At 48.3% G+C, this 24128-nt stretch overlaps 2 protein-coding genes across 3 annotated transcripts in view; one reads left to right on the plus strand and one right to left on the minus strand.

Moving 5' to 3' along the window:
• Positions 1-15593, minus strand: CIAPIN1 (cytokine induced apoptosis inhibitor 1). Of its 2 annotated transcripts, none has more exons than XM_032324583.1 (9): positions 15504-15593; positions 10319-10508; positions 9528-9680; positions 8013-8089; positions 7187-7355; positions 5698-5771; positions 4723-4838; positions 1183-1264; positions 1-692 (listed from the first exon to the last, which is right to left on the minus strand). In XM_032324583.1, the coding sequence occupies exons 2-9, from the start codon at positions 10473-10475 to the stop codon at positions 582-584; spliced, it is 939 nt and encodes a 312-aa protein (XP_032180474.1). In that variant the 5' UTR covers positions 10476-10508; positions 15504-15593; the 3' UTR covers positions 1-581. The 2 variants fall into 2 exon arrangements, with proteins under 2 accessions (XP_032180474.1, XP_032180473.1); XM_032324582.1 differs by lacking the exon at positions 15504-15593 and adding an exon at positions 15407-15431.
• The window catches only part of COQ9 (coenzyme Q9), a 13314-nt gene continuing 4451 nt past the window's right edge, over positions 15266-24128 (plus strand). The window contains exons 1-3 of the mRNA XM_032324580.1: positions 15266-15751; positions 18574-18742; positions 20463-20598. Of these exons, the coding sequence (XP_032180471.1) occupies positions 15391-15751; positions 18574-18742; positions 20463-20598 (666 nt within the window). The 5' untranslated portion in view covers positions 15266-15390. The remainder of the gene's footprint in view (positions 15752-18573; positions 18743-20462; positions 20599-24128) is intronic.

The raw sequence follows: 24128 nt of genomic DNA on the forward strand, positions 1-24128 counted from the left end.
TACGTGAAGTACACAACTTTAATAACTGTAGATGAACAGAAACCACAAGAAGGATATAATACAGTAAAACAGGGGTGAGGTGGGGAAGGGACAGAGGGACACGGAGTATGATCACAGCAACCAATGGGTGAGTCCTTTGGTGCCCTGAGGCCATGAGACACGTGACTCCCGTTACCACCAACTGCATGTTGAGGAGATCGCCACCTCTGGAAGATAGCTCGTGGCACTGTGGTTGAGCTTTGAAGTGGGGCGGGGGCCCTCTTTGTCCCAGAGCGTGACCACTCCAGGGTGTCTGGGCTCCGAGCGACAGGTCAGCATAGTGATGTCAGGAGAGCGTGCCCTAACACGAGGTGGAGAAACAGTCCCCCCACTCGGAGTAAGCAGGCCCCATTATACTTAGGTCTTCTGCCAGACAGCAGCACCGCACACCGCTGCACCCCAGGGCCCTCTCTGCTCTGTTGACCAAGCACGCCCCCTGCAAATGGATTCTAAGCAGAGAGCGAGCGAGTGCAGAGGGGGTGGGAGAAGCACGCCGGCGGGACTGGAGGGACGGGGGTTGGCCGGAGGACGCCGGCTCCCTCCTACGCGTCACTCAGGTTGCTGTTGCTCAGGAGCACCTGCTCGCCGGGTTTGAAGGCCGGCATCCCGAGGTAGGGGCAGCTGGCGCAGCGGAAAGCATCGCCCAGGTAGCACTGTTGAGAGAAGAGATGATCACACACACGGGGAAGCTCCGTGTCCGGGCGTCCCAGATACAAGGGCAGGAAAGGGACCCCTAAGTTTGTAACATGCCTACGGTCAGCTGGTGGAAATGGCTGGGCGCAGATGGGGGTCCATCTGAAACCCAAATACAAAGAGGTTTGCAGGGCTCTGGTTTTACGAGAAACAGTGGTCTAGAGAAGTTCCTTGGGAGGCTGTGTTTCCATCACAGCTGAGCTCAGCCAAATGGCCGAATGGCATCAGGCCACTATGAGCTGGGAAGAACAGGAGCCTCCCCTACGGGCATGAGCATGCTAACCCCCTGGGGGGGGGGGAGCGCTCTCCTGCATACACGGTGTCAGAAATCTGCCCGTTATTAAAATATGCGGGCAGTAACTGGGAACGGGAGTTAGGCTGTGCTGGCTTCGGATGAGGACCAACACCAGTGAGGTCTCGTGAGTCCTGAGTAAGGATCCGGATACTTACATTTCCACAGGCCGACTTGGGCTGGGAGCTCGCCTGTTCCCTTGACTTCTCTTTCTCCAGTTCTTCCGCAAGGCCACAGGTGCTGGGGGAAAATCAGGAGCTTGTGAGTGAGACGGACCACCCCCCGGGGGCTCCAAGTCCTTGACAGAGCCAGCTCACAAACACCCACCGGGCAGGGCGGACAAGGGAAGTGCCTGAGGCTATTCAGGGAGGCAGAATGGTGGGCCAAGGGAGACCTGGAGGGGAGATGCCCTGTCTACACAGGCTGGCCGCTACCCAGCTTCAGCTCATTAATGCTGTGGAGGGGGAAGCAGACCCCGTGTTACCACGTTTTCCAAAGCAAAGGACAGAAAACAATTTGGATTTTTACTTGAAATCGCTTGATTTGTGAATGCTGGCAACTTTCACACTTAAAAAAAACGCCAATGACTCGGCAAACCCACACACCACCAGTAAACTGTTCACTGCTCTTTCTATCCATAGAATGAATGCAAAAACACCAAGCACTGAGGTTTCCAGGTTAAGAGGACAGACTGAAAGCAGCGTCTACTCTCCTTGCCCTCGAGGTCCCACCAAAACGTCAGGAAAGACCTAACCCCGCAAAGACAGGGACCACGGGAAAAGAGACAACAGCAATGCGGCACTGGGAACTGTGGCTCTAACTGAGGGGAGCTGAACTCCGAGCAGGCGGGGAGGTAGCCCCGGTCAAACAGGAGGCCGACTCTCAACCCACATCACACCCTGAAACCTCCAAAGGAACAGGGGGCACCAGAAAGACCCTTCTCTGAAACATCTAACCACGCCAAAGGCAAAGACCCAAAGATGCTGACTTTGTGGTGTTCCCCACAGGCCCATTCAGGCTCCCTTTGCTAAAGCACAGTCAGCAAATCCCAGCGCTAAGCTCAGGGCTCCCAGCTTTCTGTCCTCCCCTCTTAATCATGGAGACAACGGAGCTTCCTGGGAGGTGGAAGGTCTCCTAAAAGAGAAAAAGCAAGTTAGGGGCGCCAGGGTGGCTTAGTCAGGTAAGTGTCTGCCTCTGGCTCAGGTCATGACCCCGGGGTCCTGGGATCGAGTCCCATATCGGGCTCCCTGCTCACTGGGGAGTCTGCTTCTCCCTCTGCCCCTCTCCCCCGTCCCCCAAGCTCTTGCACTCTCTTGCTTGCTCTCCTCCCTCTCTCTCAAATCAATAAAATCTTGAAAAGAAAAGAGCAAGTTGAAAGAAACAGAGAAAATGCAGGGAGGGCAAAAACCTCCAACGAACTATCACAAACCTCAAGGGAAAAGAGATCACACCTGCAAAATTTAAAAAAGAACGCTATGGGGTACCCGGGTGGCTCAGCAGGTTAAAGCCTCTGCCTTTGGCTCAGGTCATGATCCCAGGGTCCTGGGATCGAGCCCCACATCAGGATCTCTGCCAAGCAGAGAGCCTGCTTCCCTTCTTCTCCCTGCCTACTTGTGATCTCTGTCTGTCAAATAAAAAAATAAAATCTTTAAAAAAAAAAAAAAAAAAAAAGGACGCTATGCTAAAAACAAAACAAAACAAAGAATCATGGAGGGGCACCTGGGTGGCTCAGTGGGGTAAGCCGCTGCCTTCGGCTCAGCTCATGATCTCAGGGTCCTGGGATCCAGCCCCACATTGGGCTCTCTGCTCAGCGGGGAGCCTGCTTCCCCCCCTCTCTCTGCCTGCCTCTCTGCCTACTTGTGATCTCTGTCTGTCAAATAAATAAATAAAATCTTTAAAAAAAAAAAAAAAAGGAATCATGGAAATCAAAAACAGTAGAAATAAAATAACTCAATGGAAATTTTGGAGGATAAACCCGCAGAAATTTCCCCAAAAGTAGAGCATAAAGAAAATGTGGAAGAAAATAAAATGACAGGGCCAATTACAGGGGCCCAGTGTCTGCGGCACAGGCCACAGACAGAGAAAGGAAATCGAGAAGACAAACCTCACATATAAATTAAAGAATGTTTCCCAGGCCTATGAACATGACTTCTAGACTGAAAAGCCGCACTGAATAGCTAGTGCAAAAGATGTGAGCAGACCCTTATTCGAGACATACTACAAAATGATACCAGGGATAAAGAAGATTCTATAAACTTCTGAAATGGAACAAGAGGTCTTATAGAAAGAATCAAGAAACAGAATGGTCTCAGATACCTTTGTCACAATCACTGGAAAAAAAGACAGGAAATGTCTTCAATATCATGTAAGGAAATTATTTCCAACCTAATTTCTATATTCAAATGTCTATATCCAAATGTCCAATCCTTTATGAGAACAGAAAAAAGATATTAGCCACACACAGTCTGAAAACCTAAAAAAACAAAACTTGCCTCTCAAGTAGCCTTTCTAAAGCATTCCTGGAGAATGGAGTCCACCAAAGTGAGAGAGAAAACCAAGAAAGCAGCAGGTGCTACAAAAGCCAGAAAAGCTAACATAGGACAGAAAGGGGAGAGCCCTGAGGGGCACAGTGGGACAGACCCCCAGATGTCAGCTCTGCCGTGGACGGAGGCATAGGAGAGTGCTGGAGCAGGGGCCCAGTAGATGGCCGGGCTGGCGGCTGCCAAGGTCACACACCAAGCCGCCACCACATCATTCTTTGTCCCCGAGCACAGGAGAGCCAGCCCAGACCCTGTCCCTGGCTTATCTGGACCACGTGCTGCCTACCCTCGGCTTTCCCGTCCCTGCCCGCCCTGCTGATCTGCTGAGGACATGGTGTTCTGCCCTGCTCCAAGGAGGAGACTCGGGCTATGGCAGCTTAGGGCCAAACAGCCCGAGCAGTCCCCGCCCTCTGACCACACTTCCGCTGGCCACCAGGTCACCGCATGACACTGCAGCCCTGCTGGGTGTTCCCTCTGCGCATGCCCTCGGTATCCCAGAGCCCTCCCACGACGCTCCCTACTGACTTTCCCGGAAGGGACTGTGGGAGATCCTCGAAGAGCTCAGCCCAGATCATCACTGGGCGCCTTCACAGACGGAGAATACCAACTCTTCCTTGCCTCACCAGGTTTGGGCCTCCTACCTACCCTGTTCTTCACCACTCAAGAATATATCTTTTGGAGCTTCACACTAGGTGGGAAACTATCCAATAAGCCAAGAACAATGAACACGAACTTGCGAGGATGGTAACCTTTGTAGGGGGAGGGAGCAAGATGCCGCTGAGGAAGCATGGAGAGGGGACTTCTAAGATACCAGTCATGTTTCTTTCTTTCTTTCTTTCTTTGACAGACAGAGATCACAAGTAGGCAGAAAAGCAGGCACAGAGAGAGGAGAAAACAGGCTCCCCGCAGAGCAGAGAGCCCAATACGGGACTCAATCCCAGGACCCTGGGATCACGACCTGAGCCAAAGGCAGAGGCTTTAACCCGCTGAGCCACCCAGGAGCCCCAATATCAGTCATGTTTCTGATTCTTAACCTGGGTCATCAGTACGCATTTCATGATAAAATAAATATTGCAATAATAGTCAAGGATTATGATTCCTTGAGACTCAGGAGGCACCAGAGGCAGCCCGGCAGACTCCGCTTCTGCGAACACTTACCAGTTCTTGCAGGCTCTCCTCTTCTTCCCTTCTCCACACGAAGGAGCCTGCAGGGAAGCTGGGTCGGGCTTCTTAAAATCTTCTGGATCCAGCAGCTCATCGGAGTCAATGAGATCCTAGAGAGTGTTTGAAGAAGTGAGGGACACGGTCACGGTCTCTGCTGCCCGAAGGCCGGATAAAGGGCTGTGGTAGCAGGTTTCTCCGGCCCGTATAAAGAGGGCATCCACTGACCTACTCTGGGCTGATCACCACATTCAAGCCGACCACCACGGGGAACTTGACTGGGTCCCCAGAAGATGCACTAGGTTGTAGGGGACTGGGAAGTAATTTATGATGTGGGGAGAGAGAGAGAGAGAGAAAGAGAGAGAGTGTGTGTGTGTGTGTGGGGGGGGAGGTAGCAGGAAGATATATTTATTTGCATATATGAAGTGCTGCCACGTGAAAAAAGCAATAAAATATTTTCTATAGAATTCCAGAGAAGAAGGCAAATAATGACATATACATTTGTACAATTCTTTGATAAACGTGTGGACAGTTCATCTGTAAATTCCACAAGGACATGAACTATAACCTGTTTTGCTATCACTGTAACTTCAACAGTTGCAGAAATGAAGAACTTTTTAACAGACAATATTGATCAAAGACGGACAAGCAAGGCTCTTAAGACAATGAGTGTGCAGTGACTTGCCCAGACCAAGGAGCCAATGACATACTTTAGCTGACAGACTCTTTTCAGCTTCACACACACCCACCAGAATCTTTAACATATCACATGAAGTGAGAACAAGAAAATCTGTGGGGAAAAGAGATGCCAAAAAAGGCTCTCAAAATGCCACCAATATAGAGTTTCCTTCTCAATCAAAACTGCCAGCCACAGGCCGAGCCACAGGCTGGGCTTTACCCCTCTGTGTCCAGAGAGGCTGCCTCAGAGCGAGGCCACACGGAAAGCAGTCCATGGACCGCAGGCTGACTCACCACACTCTCGTCCTCCATGTCATTGGCTGACAGGGTCCAGAGCTTGGCCGCAGCAGGGTCCATGGGAGGCTTTGCTGAGTCGGACCAAGAAAAGAAAAAGAGTCCATCAAAAGAGCAGAAACCAAACACAGGCCCACGTGTGTGCTCCCTCCTAAGACTGGAGAGCGCACGGGACTGGGAGTCAGGGGGCTTGGGTCTGAGGCCCGGTTGTGCCGCTTGGAGAAGCCGTGGTCTGCAGCCAGTAGCTGTGTGGTGACCAATGCCAAGATCTGCTAAGCACCTGCTCCTCGGAGACACTAAGGTAAAGATCTCATATGTGCTGTGTGAGTCAGTCCTGCTAAGACCCTCTGAAGGTGGGTATGTGCTGTCCCGATTTTATAGATGAGGAAACCGGCTCTGACATTTGGGCCACTTCCACAGAGCCACACAGAGGAGGGGTCTGTCTGATGTGCCTGACTTTACTCCACATTGCTCTGTCCTCATCTTGGTTTCTGTCCCTAGAACCTGGAGCTGGTCGTCCTCACTAGATCTACTGCAAGAGATTGAAGATTAAGCGAGGAAGTGTGCCAAAGCTTTTGCCTCCCAGGAACCTGTCACATATGAGAAAGCCAGCTCCAGAGCCGGGGGTGGCGGTGTGACGCAAACCAGAGGCAGACACAAGCCTCAGCCTTCCCGACCCTGTCTGTGCAGAGAATGCCCTGGGAGCTGAGCCTGGAGTTAGTGTAGGCAGGCCCTCGGCCGGACCGTGGGGGTGAGCACAGCCGTGAAGACCACTGTTGCAGGTGGAGGCTCAGACTGTCCCCAAGGCAAACTGCTCCTCTGACGCCTTCCTGCCCATTCCGGAACCACGAATCCAAAGGCTGGGATTCCGGCGTATTTCTTAAAAGACTGCGGCTGGCCAGTCAAGGCAGAATAGTGTGACTGTACCTGCAAATTTTCATGTACCTCAAAGCTGGGGCAATTTCTCTCAATTCAGGCATCGTGAAACAGGGATGAGGTGATGAGGGGCGGGAGTGGCAAAGGGCGGGTGCAACTTTTTGAGAAGAAATATTTTTACAAGCGGCTTTAGCTCCTCACAGTAAGAAAAGCTGACTTGACTAGCACAGAAAGGACATAAAGGAAGAGGAGCAAGTCACTCTTATCAACCACGACCGCCACTGTGAGGTCTCCTGAGGACGACTGTCGTCATTCTAGGGTGTGGCAAGATGTTGTCAGCTAAACCATGTGGCTCAGGCCTCTAGAATCTGGGGGCCTCAGTGTCTTCTGGCACAGAAGGGCTGAGCGAGGTAACAACTATGCATTATTTCACATCTGGATCTGAATATGTCCGGGACAACAGAACATTAAATATTCTTCCCTTTGGAAATGACAGAAATGAAGGAAATATTGATACTCTGGGGACATCACCGCCTCTATCTAGATCTCAGGTTCAACGTAGAAGATGACCTTCTAGGCCCACCTGGACACAACGCCCCTGGGCCAGTCTTACCTGGAGGAGAAGTCTTCTTGGCAAGAGAAAGCTTCAGTTGACTAGAAGAACCCACTTCAAAGTTGGGTTTTTTGCCTGTCATGCGCACAGAGAGCAGGCTGTCGCTTTGGTAATCCAGGTGCTCTCGGACAGACTGTATCTCTTCAGAGCTCAGGGACTCCCGCTGCAGCTGGAATTCAAGACATCGAAAGGATGAGGCCACACTCTCTCCTCAAAATGATGAGGAACTGTGTCCACCCACACGGGCATCAAATACTCGTTTCAGTGTTGGTAAGCGTATGGCAGCGGGAGAGGACAGATGTCGCCTCATGCCTCATGTTCGGTTTCTCAGGGCTCTGTACCGTGGAGTGTCATTTTGTCTATGTGCTTAGTTTGAGCCAACCCTCTGGAAAGTTTTAAAGTGTTTACCAAATTGCTGTCTGTGAGGAACACGGCACCATGCCAGTCATTCCGCGGGCTGTAGCGGTTATGAATACACAGGTGAGTCGGACATGCTGGTGAGGACCACAGCCTCCGGCAGGGAAGCAGACCCACCAGGAACACAGCAGAAACAAAAGAAAAGAAACCACAGAGGGATGGAAATGTCTTCTTGGGAAAAGGGAGCAGACGCTAAGGGAGGAAAAAAATGGAGGAGTGCCACCTCTGTGTCCAACAGCTACCGAATGGTTACATGAGTCCCAGGCCCTCCACAGCTCTTGATATTGTTAGATGGTTAAGAAGAGTGAGGGCCAACATGCTGAGGTGGATAAATGTGGAAGATATTTAAAGGTGGGAGTAAAAACTAGTGACTGAATGATGGATTGTATGACCTCATTTACCAACATACCTCTTTCACTTCCACAAGACCGGAAAGAGTCAGGGCCGAACACAGCTTCGAGGGCGTCCTCACTTTGCTGTTGTTAACTGCCAAGAGGAAAACCCTAGTTAGTGACTTTATGGGTCAAAGACAGGGAAAATCATAAAGGCTCCAACCTATCTGGGTCAGAGAGGCCATAAACAGTAACAGGGATGGTATTTTAAATGGACAAATCCGTTTGGTTGTTCAAAGTGCTCCTACCTATGCCCTTAAGGGTCATATAATAATTCCACTGGGGTCGCCTGGGTGGCTCAGTGGGTTAAAGCCTCTGCCTTCAGCTCAGGTCATGATCTCAGGGTCCTGGGATCGAGCCCCACATCGGGCTCTCTGCTCGGCAGGGGAGCCTGCTTCCCCCTCTCTCTCTGCCTGCCTTTCTGCCTACTTGTGATTTCTGTCTGTCAAATAAATAAATAAAATCTTTAAAAAAATAATAATAATTCCACTGTTGTTGTGCCGTATCCCCCTCGGCTTCTTGGAAGACCTTCCCAGGGTGGCTGGACACTGAGTGAGAAGGAGGCTGAGGAACTAACTGGAAAGCACACGAGTGTTCTCTCTGTTTGGTTCTGACAAAGAGACACTGTGTGCGGCCGCCCACGGCCCATGCCGCCGACACAGGATGCTGCTGTCCAGGGTCCGTGTCACAAGTCAGTATCTCCACACAACCACCTTTACACATTACAAAATCCTTTCATTCTCTGACTGTATTTACAAATCAAGTCATCACATACAGATGGAAAAGTTTACAAGCTCAGAACCGCATGGCTCTCTGGCAGCCCTCTCTGGCAGCTTTACCACCAAGCAAGAAAGAGAGGTTTTGTTTCCTGGATCCCACCCTTAGTTTCACGTGAGTCAATAAGACTCATCACTCCCAGACTTCCAGTCATTTTTTTTTTTTAAATTTTGAAATCAATATAAAATCATAGAAAGTTACAAAAAAAAAAAAAAAGGACCCTTTGCCTCCTTCCCCCTAGGGGAACACCTTCCACAAGTGCGGCATGCTAGGAAGACCGGGGGATGGTCACTGAGGGTCCATAGAGCTCCCCAGATCTCACTGGTTTCATAGGCACATGCGCACGCGTGTGTGTGTGCAGGCGTGGCTGAGTGTGCATGCTCCCACAGTCACAAGGAGCCCTCCTATGACCCTTTCCAGCCTCACACATCCCTCCCCCTCGACTCCCAATGCCTGGCAATCATCAGTCTGGCCCCCATCCCTAGAACTTTGTTATTCCGAGAGTGCTATAGGAACAGAATCACGTAGCATGCATCCTTTTAGGATTGGCTGTGATCAATTTCCATTAGGCATGATCCAACCTGGGTCGGTCAGAGATCACAGTCCCCTCAGATGAGCTGCTTCCGATTTTTATCATCACTCACCACTGAGGAGGAGGCTCTCCGGATGACAGCTCCCGCTCACAGACATGCAGTAAATATACCTGAAGAGTCAAGGCTATTAAATTCTTGTATTCCAAATGAAGATTTCCTTACCTACAGCTGTTTCTACTGGCTCGCTCAGAAAAAGACATCCGCCAGGCCGCAGGATCCGGGCCATCTCAGCCAAAATCTCAGCACTGTGCAGAGTGGTGCTTCCAGGAATTACACCCGACAAAATAATGTCAAAGCTAGATTCTTTGTGGGCAGCTGAAAAGAAGGAAAATTCTAATCAGCAATCACCAGGGCCCCCAAGGCAATCTGCCCAGCCTTCCGGAGACCCTGGAGAGGTTCTGGGCCTGGCCCTGAAGACTGAACAGCTAGCTGTCCAGGAAATGCCATCAGACCCCCATTACTGGCAAAAGGGGCAATGAAGCTGCTGCTCTCCCTTGGTCTTAGTAATTTCATATCCTTTTACATGTTCAGGAAAAGAAATAACAAAGGAAGCTGGCTGAAGAGTAAGCTTTTTGTAAAAATGTAGAATATCTGGGTGCCTGGGTGGCTCAGTTGGTTAAGCATCTGCCTTCGGCTCGGGTCCTGGGATCAAGCCCTACACTGGGCTCCCTGCTTGGCGCAGAGTCTGCTTCTCCTCCTGCTCGTGCTCTCTTTCTCTCTTTCAAATAAATAAAGTCTTTTTTAAAAATGTGGAATATCTAATAAGAAACAACATACTTACATAAATCAACTACACTCCTAAGTCCATTGGATCTCAACTGAAAGACAGCAGGGTGACCACCCACTGCCATTGTGGGCCATCCAGAACAAAAACTCAGATTATCAAGGACCACATTCCTTGCACCCCTATCAACGCCCCCGGCCCTGTAAAGACAACGTGGACAGGGACTTACATTGCAATAGCTGGTTGATGTTTTCCACAGACACTTGGCCCTCATCGCCGGTTAACGTTTGAAGCTTATCGACCAGATTCTTCAGGGCCTCCACGGGGGACGACTTATCCCAGACCACGGCCACAGACTGGCCAGCTGAGATCCCATACTCTGCCATGCCAGCCGTGCTGATGGACCTAAAACCTATGGGCTGAAGGAGAGTGAGGACTGAGCAGAGTGAAAAGCACAATTCAACCCGTGATGTACCATGATGTACCAGCAGATACCATTAGAATCACCACCTAATTCTCACCTCCCACCGCGCATTCTGTCCACGTTAGAACCTCTTTGTGTAGACACCAGAGAGACTAAAAATAATGAACCCATTATTATCTCAAGGATTCATAACCCCAATGTTCCCAAATGACGCAGGCTGCTTCCTTGATGAGAGTCCTGACTTGGCAGTCAAGGAAGGAGGATGAAGGCAGAAAGATTATTTCTGCTTTGATTTGGGACAACTAAGCTTGAACAGAATATAAAACACACGGGATATTAATTAGGCAAAAGTATGACTCAGCAAAGAAAGCAAATAAATTGGCAGACATAATGCCACCCCGAGCTTAAGATTTTCTCAAAAAAGAGACAACATATTTAAATTTGGCAAATCAAATAATGGTTCCACTTTCAGCAAAATAGGAAAATTCAATCCCATTGAATCTGCAACGATCATAGTACCTACCACACGTGTCACATGTACTGTTACCCAGGCTGTTCAAAGCACCTTGGATACATTATTCCAACTGAACCTCAGCACAACCTGAAACTAGGTATTATTCCTATTTTACGGACAGAACACTGAAGCCATTGACTTTGCCAGGTCATACACTAGTAAATGTGGGATAAAGCAAGACCTGGAATTTGAATCCAAATCTACGGGACTGTAAAGTCCATGCTTTTACCTGATGGAGAGCCCCTGCCCGCTGCCACCACCATGGGTCAACTTTCTTTTCCACCTGATACGAAGAGGAGTATAGAATGCGCTCAGGATGCAATTAGGTCAGGCGACAGCATTCTACTTAGCTCCTCCTTTCTTTCTTCAACTTTAATGCCATCAAGTTCTCGACTTAAAATAGCTCTAATAAATGGCATAAAGGCAGAAGCCAGGTAGAGAGGTCAAGCATGGATCAGTGTTGGGCTGAACACTACTGGCTTCTGCAGAAGTCGCTAACTTGGTCCCAAGGATGCCACCACACTCTAGGACTGAATTTAAGCCATGTCCGTTACCCTCTCTCTTCAAATGACTGGCTCCTCTGTCTATAAAACATGGTCATGTTAGCCAGTCATCTTTAAATACTATAGGACTTTGATTTTGTCATTCATTTCCTAAAGAAGTTTCCTTTCTACAGAGAAACCAAAGCTCATTCTTCTGGAGTCAGGCTCCACGATCTGGCTCCCTCTGGATCTCCCACCTCTCCAAAGGGAATCCCTCCTTGTTCTATGAAAAACCTCATTTTTGCTTCAATCAGGCTTTTTTTTTTTTTTAAAGATTTTATTTATTTATTTAACAGAGATCACAAGTAGGCAGAGAGGCAGGCAGAGAGAGAGGGGGAAGCAGGCTCTCTGCTGAGCGGAGAGCCCGATGCGGGACTCGATCCCAGGACCCTGAGATCATGACCTGAGCCGAAGTCAGAGGCTTTAACCCACTGAGCCACCCAGGCGCCCCTCAATCATGCCTTTTTATCTATTTGCTTCCATGTGGAATGCCTACTCTTTTTTTATCCTGACCTGACTGCAAGCCCCAGTGAAAGGAAGCCAAGTGTTATCATATAAGCAGAATTCCTTAGTCACTGAATTGTTCTTAAAGCCTTAAAAAGCGCATAATCAAGATCTAAAACCTTTGAGGAAGGACACTCTCACCAATCTTTCAGGTAGGCAACTTAGGATCAAGGTCCTATTTATGAGCCAACAGGAATATGGATTGCTGGGCATTAAGTTATAAGAAATAAAGGACCTGTTTCCAGAATGATATTGACACAGGTTCGCCCAGGACAATAGAAAGGAATAGGCTCCTGGCCTACCACCACCAGCTACAACCTTGCACTGTACTCACAGGTACGCACAGAAAAACCATCATGAAAGAAAGGACCAAAAGGTTAGCTGTTAGCCAGAGAAAAACAAAATGCCAGGTGTCTAGACCTCTCCAACAACCTTAATGGAGGCTGTTTTACTGAGCACGGGTTTTGAATACAGATGAACTGGGGTTCTAGCTACCACTGGATTGTCAATCATGGGTCCACTGTTCTTTTCTTATCAAGGAATGGATATTCTAAGGCGACTCTTAGTTCTTGGTGGCCAGCTTATTTGCCTCTACTTCAAAGAGTCCCTATAAAACCTATTCTCTCTCCTCAGCCATGCCTGCTGAGGACTCCCTAGGCAGAGATGTGAAGCTTCCTTTTCATTTTTAGAATTACACAGTATAAGAGCTGTATTTTATGACGTCGTAGACACTGGACCCATGGGACTGTGCCAGTACATTAGATGAATGTAAAGTGGCTCGCATTCCATATCCCCTCACCCCAAACTAATCTTCTGTGGCAAGAGAGAGCTCATAAAATGCACTTATTAAACATTAACCCTCAAAACACAGACACAGCCATCCCTCTTGGTCAGCATTTTCCAAATAAAATGGGAGACAATGTTCTTCTGAGTATCCAAAAGCCAAAGGACAACACTGTACGTCATCAGAGTTTGGTGGTGTTGACAATAAAACTAGAAGGAAAAAAAGGTCTGGCGTCTGAGTCAACATACTTAGAAGAGTGACTCATAGCCTAGTTTCATATCTAGAAAGAGGTGGAGTTGAAGACGTCATTGTCATGTCACAGGCCTTGTTTGTTAACAACCTCTCTGGTGCTCACTGCCCTACACACATGCCCATGGGAAAGCAGAGGTCTGCAAGTACCTTCTGGAGATGCACTTGTTTATTTCCAAGGCACCCAATAAACCTCGAATCTTGAGGCATTTGGCTCCTCTCAAGGATGAAGAGGGCCAAAAGGAAAAAAAATAAGTAAGACTGAAGTTAGCATATCAGTTCAAATCAAGGATCAAATCTTCTTGAGTCAGGTGCCTAAAAAAATTCTGAGACTACTGAGCGCTATCAGAAAGGAAAATTTTAAGTATAATGAACTGGCTGAAGTGCATACACACACATACACACACACACACAGGGGGGAAAAGGTGATCATCAGCAAGGAAACAAGAAACTTGAAGGAAAAGAAATGGAAGGGCGCCTGGGTGGCTCAGTTGTTAAGCGTCTGCCTTTAGCTCAGGTCATGATCCCAGGGTCCTGGGATTGAGCCCCACATCAGGTTCCCTGCTCAGCGGGAGCCTGTTTCCCCCTCTCCCATTCCCCCTGCTTGTGTTCTTTCTCTCACTGTGTCTTTATCAGATAAATATTAAAACAAACAAACAAACTTGTTTTTTAAAAAAAGAAAGAAATGGAAGACTGTCTTCAGGCAATTAGGTGTGTGTGTGTCAAGAACTGAGGGTTTTAGGAAGGACACCCCAGAGCTAGAATTCCACAGGAAAGGCTCAACTGAAGATGGGTGGGCAGAACTCACAAAACAAAACCTCATGGACAGATCAGTAGTGTTTTAATGAAATCCAGAGATGTGGATCTGGAATTTTCACATTTGGGGAGTAGTTTTGGTTTAGGAAGGCTTCCCCTGCAACTGAGGTAGGAGAGGGCAAGATGTTTTGGAAAGACTAGAGTTGATAAGGGTTTGCAAAACAGACACAAAAACAAGGGTCCAACTGCAAACACAAAATTTACGGAATGACATGCTTAGCTTCTGTCATCAGTTATCCCGAATCCCCAAACCAGTTAGTTCTCCGTATTAATAGGAAGCTTTCCCTGATGACAGATCACAGTGAGGCACTCTGCATTTATACTTTCAGTTTAGTGCCCAGTCCGTGACCTCCCTGAGTCACTCAGAGATTAGCATTCAATGTCAGAATGAACACCACCAGCCTTTCTCAAACTTCAGATCCTACAAATCACCTATAAACCCTAGATGGTTCTTTTGATCTGGCAAGTTTGCGATATTTTCAGTTAAACTGTTAAGAAGAGGAAAACGGGCCCAAAATGGAGTAAGTGGTGCTAAGCCCACATCATCACCACACAGAACCTAAGACCTAACCTAACTGCAGTTTTGACTTTCTTCAGGAATGTAATCTTAAGGGGTCAGCCTGAAATTTTCTGGTCGGCATTAGTAAGGTAATCTGGCTAACAGACCCCCATCTGTCCGCCAAAGGAAGGTGACCTTGCTTGAAATAACCCTTTACTCCCCTTTATGACTTCCCTGTCTCACCGCCTCTCTGCCTTTAAAAAAAAAAAAAGCCTTCTCAGGATGCCTGGGTGGCTCAGTGAATTAAGCTCTAACTCCAGCTTCAGGTCATGATCTCAGGGTCCTGGGATCCAGCCCCTCTTTGGGCTCTCTGCTCAGCAGGGAGACTGTTCCTTCCCACCCCCGCCCCCACCTCTGCCTACCTCTGCGCTTACTTGTGATCTCTCTGTCAAATAAATTTTAAAAACCCACAAAAACACAAAACCCTTCTTTCTCTGTAGCTCTTTGGAGCTCCTCTCTACTTAGATGGGATGCTGCCGGATTCATGAATAGTTGAATAAAGCCAGCTAGATCTTTACAAGTTACCCAGTTAAAAGTTTGTTATTTAACAAACAACTCCACACTTCGGAGGGTCTGGTAAGTCACTGCCTCAAAATTACAACCTGGGGGTTCAGATACCCCCAAAGACGAGACTTCTACTCCCCCAGTGTTTTGAGACGAGGGACTGAGGCCCAAGGTCACAACGGCAGGCTATTAGCAGGAGCGGATCTCAGACCCCGGTCATCAAGGCTCTACCCCATCAGCGAGCTGTCTCTGGGGTTTCAGATCGATGCCAGCAGCGCTGGAGACGAGGAAGTCCCGGAAGGGGAAGAAGCCACAGCGCCAGGAGCACGGGACACGCAGGGCCGGCTGGTGCCCTACACCGGCTTCCCCGAGCAAAAGCCCGTCGTGCTCCCCAGGGAAGTGATCATGGTTCGGTGCTCACCGAGGGACGGGGCTGGGAATAGGAAACATGAGGTTCTAGGGATAAGGGTGGGACGGTTGGGGATATCCAGCTCCTGGGCCGCATGCACAACGCTCACCTGCCTCCCGGGGCTCGTTCGCTCCCGGCTTCTCCGCCGCCACCGGCTTCGCACCTCGCGCCTCTCGCGAGAAGAGGAGGCTGCCGGAGCGCGGGCAGGGCGGAAGTGCCCTCACCGAGCTCCTGGGGCTGTATGCCGCGTGACAGTCGGCAGCGTGCCCGCTTCCAAGATGGCGGCGGCGGCGGCGGCGATCTCCGGCGCGCTCGGACGGGCGGGCTGGAGGCTCCTGCAGCTACGGTGCCTGCCGGGTGAGGGGACGGCCGAGCCGGGGAGCGTGGAGGGGGAGGGAGAGGGCACGAAGCCGACTGGGCTGGGTACGGGGCGGAAGAGGTCGTCGTGGCGGCCCGCGACCAAGGTGACGTGAAGGGCATCGGCGCGGATCTGCCGGCGTCCTGGTCTCGAAGGGGTCGCCTGGATGATTTCTGCCCCGATTCTCGAGCTGTGAGGGGCAAAGAGTAGCGGAGCAGGGCCTGTCACTCCCATTTAGCGAAGTTAACGGAGTCCCAGAGAGGGCTGTGGGTGCCCAAGGTCACACAGCTGGGTAGTTGCAGACCCGGACCCAGTCTCAATAACTCTGTTGCCAAGTCCCCGGGCAGGGCCACTCGGGGGATAGAGTTGGAAACAGCTGCAAAGAGCTCCTAGTCCATTGTTTCCCAAGTCAGTTACTTCTTACCACTAAAGTAATTCTATGATTATTCCCACAACAGAACCTGTATCTTCGTTTGTACATCCGAGTTCTTAAAACTATAGATGTCTACTTTAGAAGAGGTTACCTTATGTTATTACTGTAAATGGAAAACCAGTGTCACATCCATAAATAGAATGAACACACTGACGCATTAGCATGAATATATAACTAATGAAATAATTACAACTTCCTGCATTTCATCAGAAATCTTCTTGCGAACCTCAGTGGTTCCACAGTTGTGCTTGGGGACTTCCCCCCTCCTTTTCAAAGTTTTATGAGTATTTGTTCCACTTTTTTTTGGACAAATAGTAAAATATTGATATTTTTACACTGTTATAACTGTTATAACACTGTTATAACTGTTCTGCATTTCTTTTAAGATCATTGTTCCTTGAGTTAGTCCAGATTTTTTTTTTTACAAAAATGAGTATTAATATTATTGTTTTTATACAGAACTCCAAACTACGTATGTTTAGTTAAAGTAATGCCTGTGACCCAGTAAAGCCACTCCCAGGTATTTACCCAAGAGAAATGAAAGCATATGTCCACCAAAAGGTTTGCAGAAGTATGTTTATAGCAACTTTGTTCATGAAAGACGGGGGTGAAGCAATCCAAGTGTTCACCAGCAGAATAGTGTTTCTTAATGGAATACGGCTCAGCAATAAAAAAAATAATAATAATTTCCACAAAACTATTAATTCATCTAAAAAAGACTGCAAAAAATATACTCTTACACAAAAAATATATTGTATGATTCTACTAAGATGAAATTGTAGGACTGGTTAAACTAGGGTGAAAATTTCAGAACAGTGTAAGTGGGGAGTGACTGGGAAAGAGTATGAGGGAACTTTCTGGGGTGATAATATTCTCTAGATAGGGGTTCAGGTTATGCAAGTACCTATACCTTTGTCAAAACTTAGAATTGGCACAGTTAAGATTTGTGTGTTTCATTTTACATAACTGTCACCTCAATAAAAGAACAGTAAATAAATATTGAACCTCTGGTTAATGGTATGCATGCCAGAATGTGTAGAGTGAGGAGTACCGAGGGCTACAACAAATGCATCAAAAATAAGCTGGATTTATGGAGCGCCTAGGTGGCTCAGTGGGTTAAAGCTTTGCCTTCGGCTCAGGTCATGATGCCAGAGTCCTGGGATCGAGCTCCGCATCGGGTCCTGGGGCTCTCTGCTCGGCAGGGAGCCTGCTTCCTCCTTTCTCTCTGCCTGCCTCTCTGCCTACTTGTGATCTCTGTCAAATACATAAATAAAATTAAAAAAAAAATAAGCTGGATTTTAAAAAACCAAGCTGGAATGATGAATGAAGAGTGTGATAGAGCTGTAGAACCTAGATGGTAGATAAACAGGTGTTCATGCCATAGTTCTTTCAACTTGTTGTATTGGTTTTTTTATAATAGGGACACCTGGGTGGGTCAGTCAGTTAAGCATCTGACTTGATCTCAGCTCAGGTCTTTTTTTTTTTTTTTTTTTAGATTTTATTTATTTATTTGCGGGGAGGGGAGAACACAGGGAGAATGAGAGGGAGAAGCACACTCCCCACTGAGCAGAGAGCCCTATGTGGCACTCGATCCCAGGACTCTGGGATCATGACCTGAGCAGAAGGCAGATGCTTAACCAGCTGAGCCACCCAGGTGCCCTCAGCCCGGGTCTTGATCTCAGGGTAGTGGGTTCAAGTCCTGCATGACACATCTGATGACACCATATAACCACTATGGGAGCCAATACTCAGACCTTCTCATTTCTAGACCAGTGCTCTTGCTATGATGTAAATATGACACTTTCACTTTTTGATTGGTTTTCACAACACTCCCATTGAGCAAACAGATTTTTACTCTTATTTTGCATATTTAAAAATCATGGTCATTGGGGCGAAGTGGTTTGTCCATCAAGATAGTTAACAAATGGGGGTGCCTGGGTAGCTCAGTGGGTTAAGGCCTCTGCCTTTGGCTCAGCTCATGATCCCAGCATCCTGGGATCAAGCCCCGCATTGGGCTCTCTGCTTAGCAGGGAGCCTGCTTCCTCCTCTCTCTCTCTGCCTGCCTCTCTGCCTACTTGTGATCTCTGTCTGTCAGATTAATAGATAAAAAATCTTAAAAAAAAAAAAAAAAAAAAGACAGTTAACAGATGATAGCAGCAGGCCCAAAAGCCAGGTCTTCAGTTACCTGGCTCATGCTTTTGCCCCCACATCATATCACAAGGTTGCCACCTTACCCAAAATTTTTGCCTGGCACTCAGCAGTTGGATAAGTGGCTCTAGAGTAGACTCAGCCCTGCTTTTCCTCTTCCCCATCCCTCGCACCATTCTGAGTTTCAGAGAGTCTTCTCTGGTAAGTGTCCCTGACTGACCAGCCCAGTTTTTATTTCAGTGTCCCGTTGCCAATCAGCCGTGGTGTCACGTGCCTTCCATGCTTCAGCCATGCAGCTAAAGACTACAGATGAGCAGAAACAACAACCTCCTCCATCTTTTTCGCAGCAACATTCTGAGACACACGAGGCAGAAGAACCCAATCCAGAATCTTCTCGTTCCCCTCCCAGGTATGCGCCAGAACCCCCATTCATCCATTTTTGGCCATTTTGCGTGCTCGGATATGTCTATCCTATCTCTCCTTCCACTCTTCTTTTTATCCCCCTTTTCACCTTCTATCATTTTTCAGGTTTGCTATGAAAGGAATCTATGGGTTTTTTGGGAAAAATTGTGCCTGTTCATTCTAAAATATATAAACAATACAAAGAAGTTCAGAAAAATAAAGCAAAAACAAACCCAGAAGTAACTAATGTTTTCGTGAATATCCTTTTAGACGTTTTTCTAAGTATATTCCATACATAAATCTATATATAGTAATTAATTAATTACACTATACGTGCTGTTCCAGAAGCTGCTTTTTCACTCAACAGTACATTTTTAATGTTTTCTCAGTCTGTATGACTGTAATGGTTGCATAATATTCCAGTGGTATGGCAGTATTAAAATTTACTTAACGTGGGGTGCCTGGGTGGCTTAGTGGGTTAAAGCCTCTATCTTCAGCTCAGGTCATGATCCCAGGGTCCTGGGATCAAGCCCTGCATTGGGCTCTCTACTCAGCGGGGAGCCTGCTTCCCCCTCTCTCTCTGCCTGCCTCTGCCTGCTTGTGATCTCTGTCTGTCAAATAAATAAATAAAATCTCTTTAAAAATTAAAAAAAAATAATAAAATTTCATAACCTATCTTTTATTGATGAATATTTAGATTTCCTTCACTGGTATAAAAAAATAATGTGATTATCTCTCAGCAGTGAGAGCATTGAATCAAAGGACTTGCACATTTAGGATTTTGTTACATACGTGGGGCCAAGTCACCATCCAGGAAGGTGATAATAGCTTATACTTCCATTGCCTATTTTTTCTTCTTAATCCTGCCACTGAGAAGTTCCTCTAACTCTGAAATTAGGGTGTTCTTGTCATTTTTCTGGTCTCCTGATTAAAATACCTTTTATTTCAATTCAGCAAATATGTTTTTAAGATCTGCTTTGTGCTAGGCCCTGGAGTTATCATTTGATACCAATACAGATAAAGAAACAGTGTGCTGGGGCACCTGGGTGGCTCAGTGGGTTAAGGCCTCTGCCTTCGGCTCCGGTCATGATCCCAGGAATCGAGGCCCACATCAGGCTCTCTGCTCAGTAGGGAGCCTGCTTCCTCCTCTGTCTCTCTCTGCCTGCCTCTCTGCCTACTTGTGATCTCTGTCTGCCAAATAAATAAATAAAAATCTTTAATTAAAAAAAAAAAGAAACAGTGTGCTGAGGGCTATGAACAAAGAAATCCAGAGTGCTAAGGGCATTTGCCTTCCTGTGACCTGGCCTCATTGCTCCCTGGATCCCCTCTCTCAGTGACTATATGAGAAGAGAAAGACAATATCACTTATTATTTTTTTTTTTTTAAGATTTTTAAAAAATTTATTTGACAGAGATCACAAGTAGGCAGAGAGAGAAGAGGAAGTAGCCTCCCCGCCAAGCAGAGAGCCCGATGTGGGGCTCAATCCCGAGCTGAAAACAGAGACTTTAACCCACTGAGCCACCCAGGTGCCCCAACAATATCACTTTTGTCCCATTGGTGTGGAAATAGCAATACTGGTACAGAAGTTAATGTCTTCCCGACACGTGCTCAGAGGAGGCACTGAGCCTCTGGCTCCTGGTCAGGCACATTTTGCCTGTCACGCAGGAGGCGGGGAGATGAGGTGTGCTGGGCTCTGTCGCCACATTTCTGTTGTGTGTGGGTCTCAGGTACACAGATCAGGGCGGTGAGGAGGAGGAGGACCATGAGAGCGAGGAGCAGTTGCAGCACCGCATCCTGACGGCAGCCCTGGACTTCGTACCTGCACACGGGTGGACAGCAGAGGCCATCGCAGAAGGAGCCCAGGTATGTAGGGGATAGAATGGGGTGGCCTGGCTGGGATCAGCCCGAGCAAACGGCCTCGTGCTTACTTCCGGCCCAGCTTTGAGCCCCTTGCTGCTCCAGGATTTTGCGAGGGGAGGCTTTTTTCCCCAATAGGGTGAAATGGTTTTATTTTTAGTACAGAAAGATCATACTGTAGAGTTGGTTCTTGGGAGCTAAGTTCTAAAGGCGGCGCACTAGGGAAGCGTTGCCAGTGATCACAACTACCACATTTCTTTGAGTCTAAGACGCCAGTGGTTGTAAGAAGCACCATTATAGTATGCATCGCTGAAAAGAGAAAAAGCTACTTAGGACGTGTCAGGTGTATAATTCACACTGATTGTTCATACTGAAAAAAATGGGGCAGTGGGGTGTCTCAGTTGGTTAAGCACCCAGCTCTTCATTTCAGCTCAGGTCATGGTCTTGGGGTTGTGAGATTGAGCCTGAGTCGGGCTCCCTGCTGAGCCAGGAGACTGCTTGAGATTCCCTCCTTCCCCCTATGCCCCTCCCCCTGGCCCCCTCAAATGAATAAATAAATCTTTGAACAAAATAAGAAACGGGGGCACCTGGCTGGCTCATTTGGTAGAGTCTGCAGCTCTTGGTCTTGGGGTTGTGAGTTTGAGCCCCATGTTGGGTGTTGAGGTTACTTAAAAATAAAAATAAAAATCTTGAAAGAAATGATAAAATAGGTACATCTTAGAACTGATGAAATCGGTTGTTTGAAAACTCTCCAGAAGGCACCATTTAAGAGACCAACTCGCCTGATTTTTCTCAGTACATGCCTCCTGCACAGGAGCAGATAGCTGCTTTAGGTTAAGCCACAGGCTTGTGCTGAGGCCGCAGTGTACAGAATTGTCCGGCAGGGCCACATACTGCCCTGCAAGAGCTCTGTGAGAGCAGTGAGCAGAGGAACTCCGGATTCGCTTCTCCTGTCTCAGGCTTGCAGGGGAAATGGGTTGGAAGGGTGAGCATGCTTGAACACTGGCCGGAAGAACCCAGAAACAAGGGTGAGGTAAAAGTACAAGAGAAAGTGGCAAAAGAAAAGTACAAAGTCTATTGAGGCAGGAACTAGGAGATCCAGAAAATGAGTGGGAGGACAGTCTTAGGTGTATTGGGGTGAGGTTGGAGAAGACAGCTGCAGGCTTCGTTTCTGGAATATTAAGGGAGTTCCCCGGAGACAGCTCTGTTCTCTGGGAAGCAGGTGTGACTGTCTCATGAACCTGAAGTTAGGAAAGGGTAGGAGGAGACAGAGATTTGAGGGTGGTGGAGAACATTTGAAAGAACCATTAGAGGAAGTGGTGGAGCAAGCAGAGGAGAGAAATGTACCAGGATTGTTTGGAAAGATACTGAATTATTCTGTGGGTGACTGGTCCTTTTCACTTTGTATCTCCTCATTTGTAGTGGCTGCATAATACCCTTTGTGTTTACTTGATCTCAGCTGATAAACATTTGAGTTGTTTCCGATTTTTTAGTGTTCTAAACCTATTTGTGCAACACATTTAAGTGCATTTGGAGAAGTGGAATTGCAGTTTCAGGGAGCGTATCCCTCAGGGGACAGAGACTGTCAGTTAAGTTATTCACATAGAGAGAATTTGTTTTTTCTTAAAGTTTTTTGTTTTGTTTTGTTTTTTAAATTATTTGACAGAGACACAGCGAGAGAGGGAACACAAGCAGGGGGAGTGGGAGAGGGAGAAGCAGGCTTCCCGCTGAGCAGGGAGCCTGATGTGGGGCTTGATCCCAGGACCCCAGGATCATGTCTTGAGGCGAAGGCAGATGCTTAATGAGTGAGCCACGCAGGCGCCCCCAGATAGAGAGAAGGGGGAGCTAGGTGGAAGGTTGGTAACCAGGCCACTGGCAGTGTAAGCACCCTCTACGGTGTTATGCAGGCTGCTGCTGCAGAAATGGCTCCCATCTCCAGGGCTAAGAGGACAGGGGGAGAAAGTGGAATTGTTAAAAGGAGAAGCTTGAAGGAGAGCCCCTGTGGAGACAGAACTCAGGCCTCCTGGGCTGCTGCTAGTGCTGCCCTCTGGGAACTCGGACACAGGGTCCCTGGGGGCAGGGGAGGGTGGTGGCTGGCTGGAACCAGTCCTGCGGGGCCGCCAGAGGGTGCTGCTGCCGAGTTGAAGAAGTGAGTCTGGGGAGATGCCCACTGGAGCCCCTAGCGGACCTGCCGGGTCTCTCCTTCCCCTTCAGCCTTGCAGTCTTCCTCCTGCCTCGCAGTCCCATCCCCATCCTTCTGCAGACCCTGCCTAGCACGGGGCCAGGAGGGTGGCTGGCGGGGCTGCAGCCCCTGCCTCACGAAGCTGAGGGCAGCCTTGGGGCCGAGACGCGAACTCACTGTGTTAGTCCAGAGTGCATATGGATATGGGTGTGCGTGTATGTATAAATATTGGTTTATTTAAGGAATCTCTGCACCCGGTGTGGGGCTTGAATCCACAGCCCAAGATCAGGAGTTGCATGCTTTACCCTCTGAGCTGGCCAGGTGCCCAAGTGTGCGTATTTTTGAGCCTGTTGTTAACCCATGTAGTAGAAGCAGTATAACCTGGTGGTGATGAATTCTGAGCCTCAGTTTCCTGGTCTTTAAAATGTGGGTGAGGATAAGTCCCAGCAGTGGGTGTTGCCGCGAGGCCACAGTGAGATGGTGTGTGTCACGTGCTTAGTGGAACGCCTGACATGGTAAGCGGACATCTCCATTAGAAGTGATGCCGCTGCCCGTGTGTTGTGAAGCCCGCTGTACTGCGGTCTGGGAAGGCTGGGTCAGCATGAGCTCTGTCTCCACTCCCAGCATTGGTGACTGGAGTTAATCATCTTTTTTGTTCCTTCTCTGTCCTCTGTCCCTGGTGCTTTCAGGGCTCTGCCTCTGGTAGCGGCTCAATGATCGCCATATATCAGGAAGAGTTGAGGATCTCCGTGGCTTTCTTAACTCCTTAATAACTCACTAAGAGAAATGTTTTTTGGTTTTTGGGTTTTTTTAAATAACTGAGAGGCCTAATTTCCAGGAGATTTAGGTGAAGCGAACTAGTGAGGAATTGCTGAGTGCTCTTCCCAGCCCCTTTTTTTGTCAGGCTCCAGGTTACTAGTGTCGGAGCTCAGTTCTAGCAGGAAAGGGAGTGTTTGGGGTCATCCAGTAACAGAAAAGTCTGGAAGTAGTTCTGGCACAGTGTTCTTGGATTTTGCGGCTGGGAATCGTCTCTTCGTCCTGTCTCCTTTGCTTTCCTCTCTGTGAGCTTCATTCTCAGCAGGGGCTTCCCATGCAGGACTAAAAATGGTTCAGCAGCCTCAGTGGAAAGAGAGCACTTCTTTCCCATCAGCACTAGCAGAAGCCCAGAGGCAGCCTCTTAGGGCCTAGGTTGGGTCCTGGCAGGTCCCCGAGCTAGTCGCTGTGAACTCCAGCTGTCCACGCCCGGACCTCACGCTCTACCGTACACCAGGGGGCTTGATGGAGCACGGTGGAACTTCTGATCTGCTTTACCCAAACCACAGGGACCAGAAACAAAGAGTAGAGTTAGCCCATT

Source organism: Mustela erminea, chromosome 19 (genome assembly GCF_009829155.1).
Source record: "Mustela erminea isolate mMusErm1 chromosome 19, mMusErm1.Pri, whole genome shotgun sequence".
Lineage (NCBI taxonomy): Eukaryota > Metazoa > Chordata > Mammalia > Carnivora > Mustelidae > Mustela > Mustela erminea.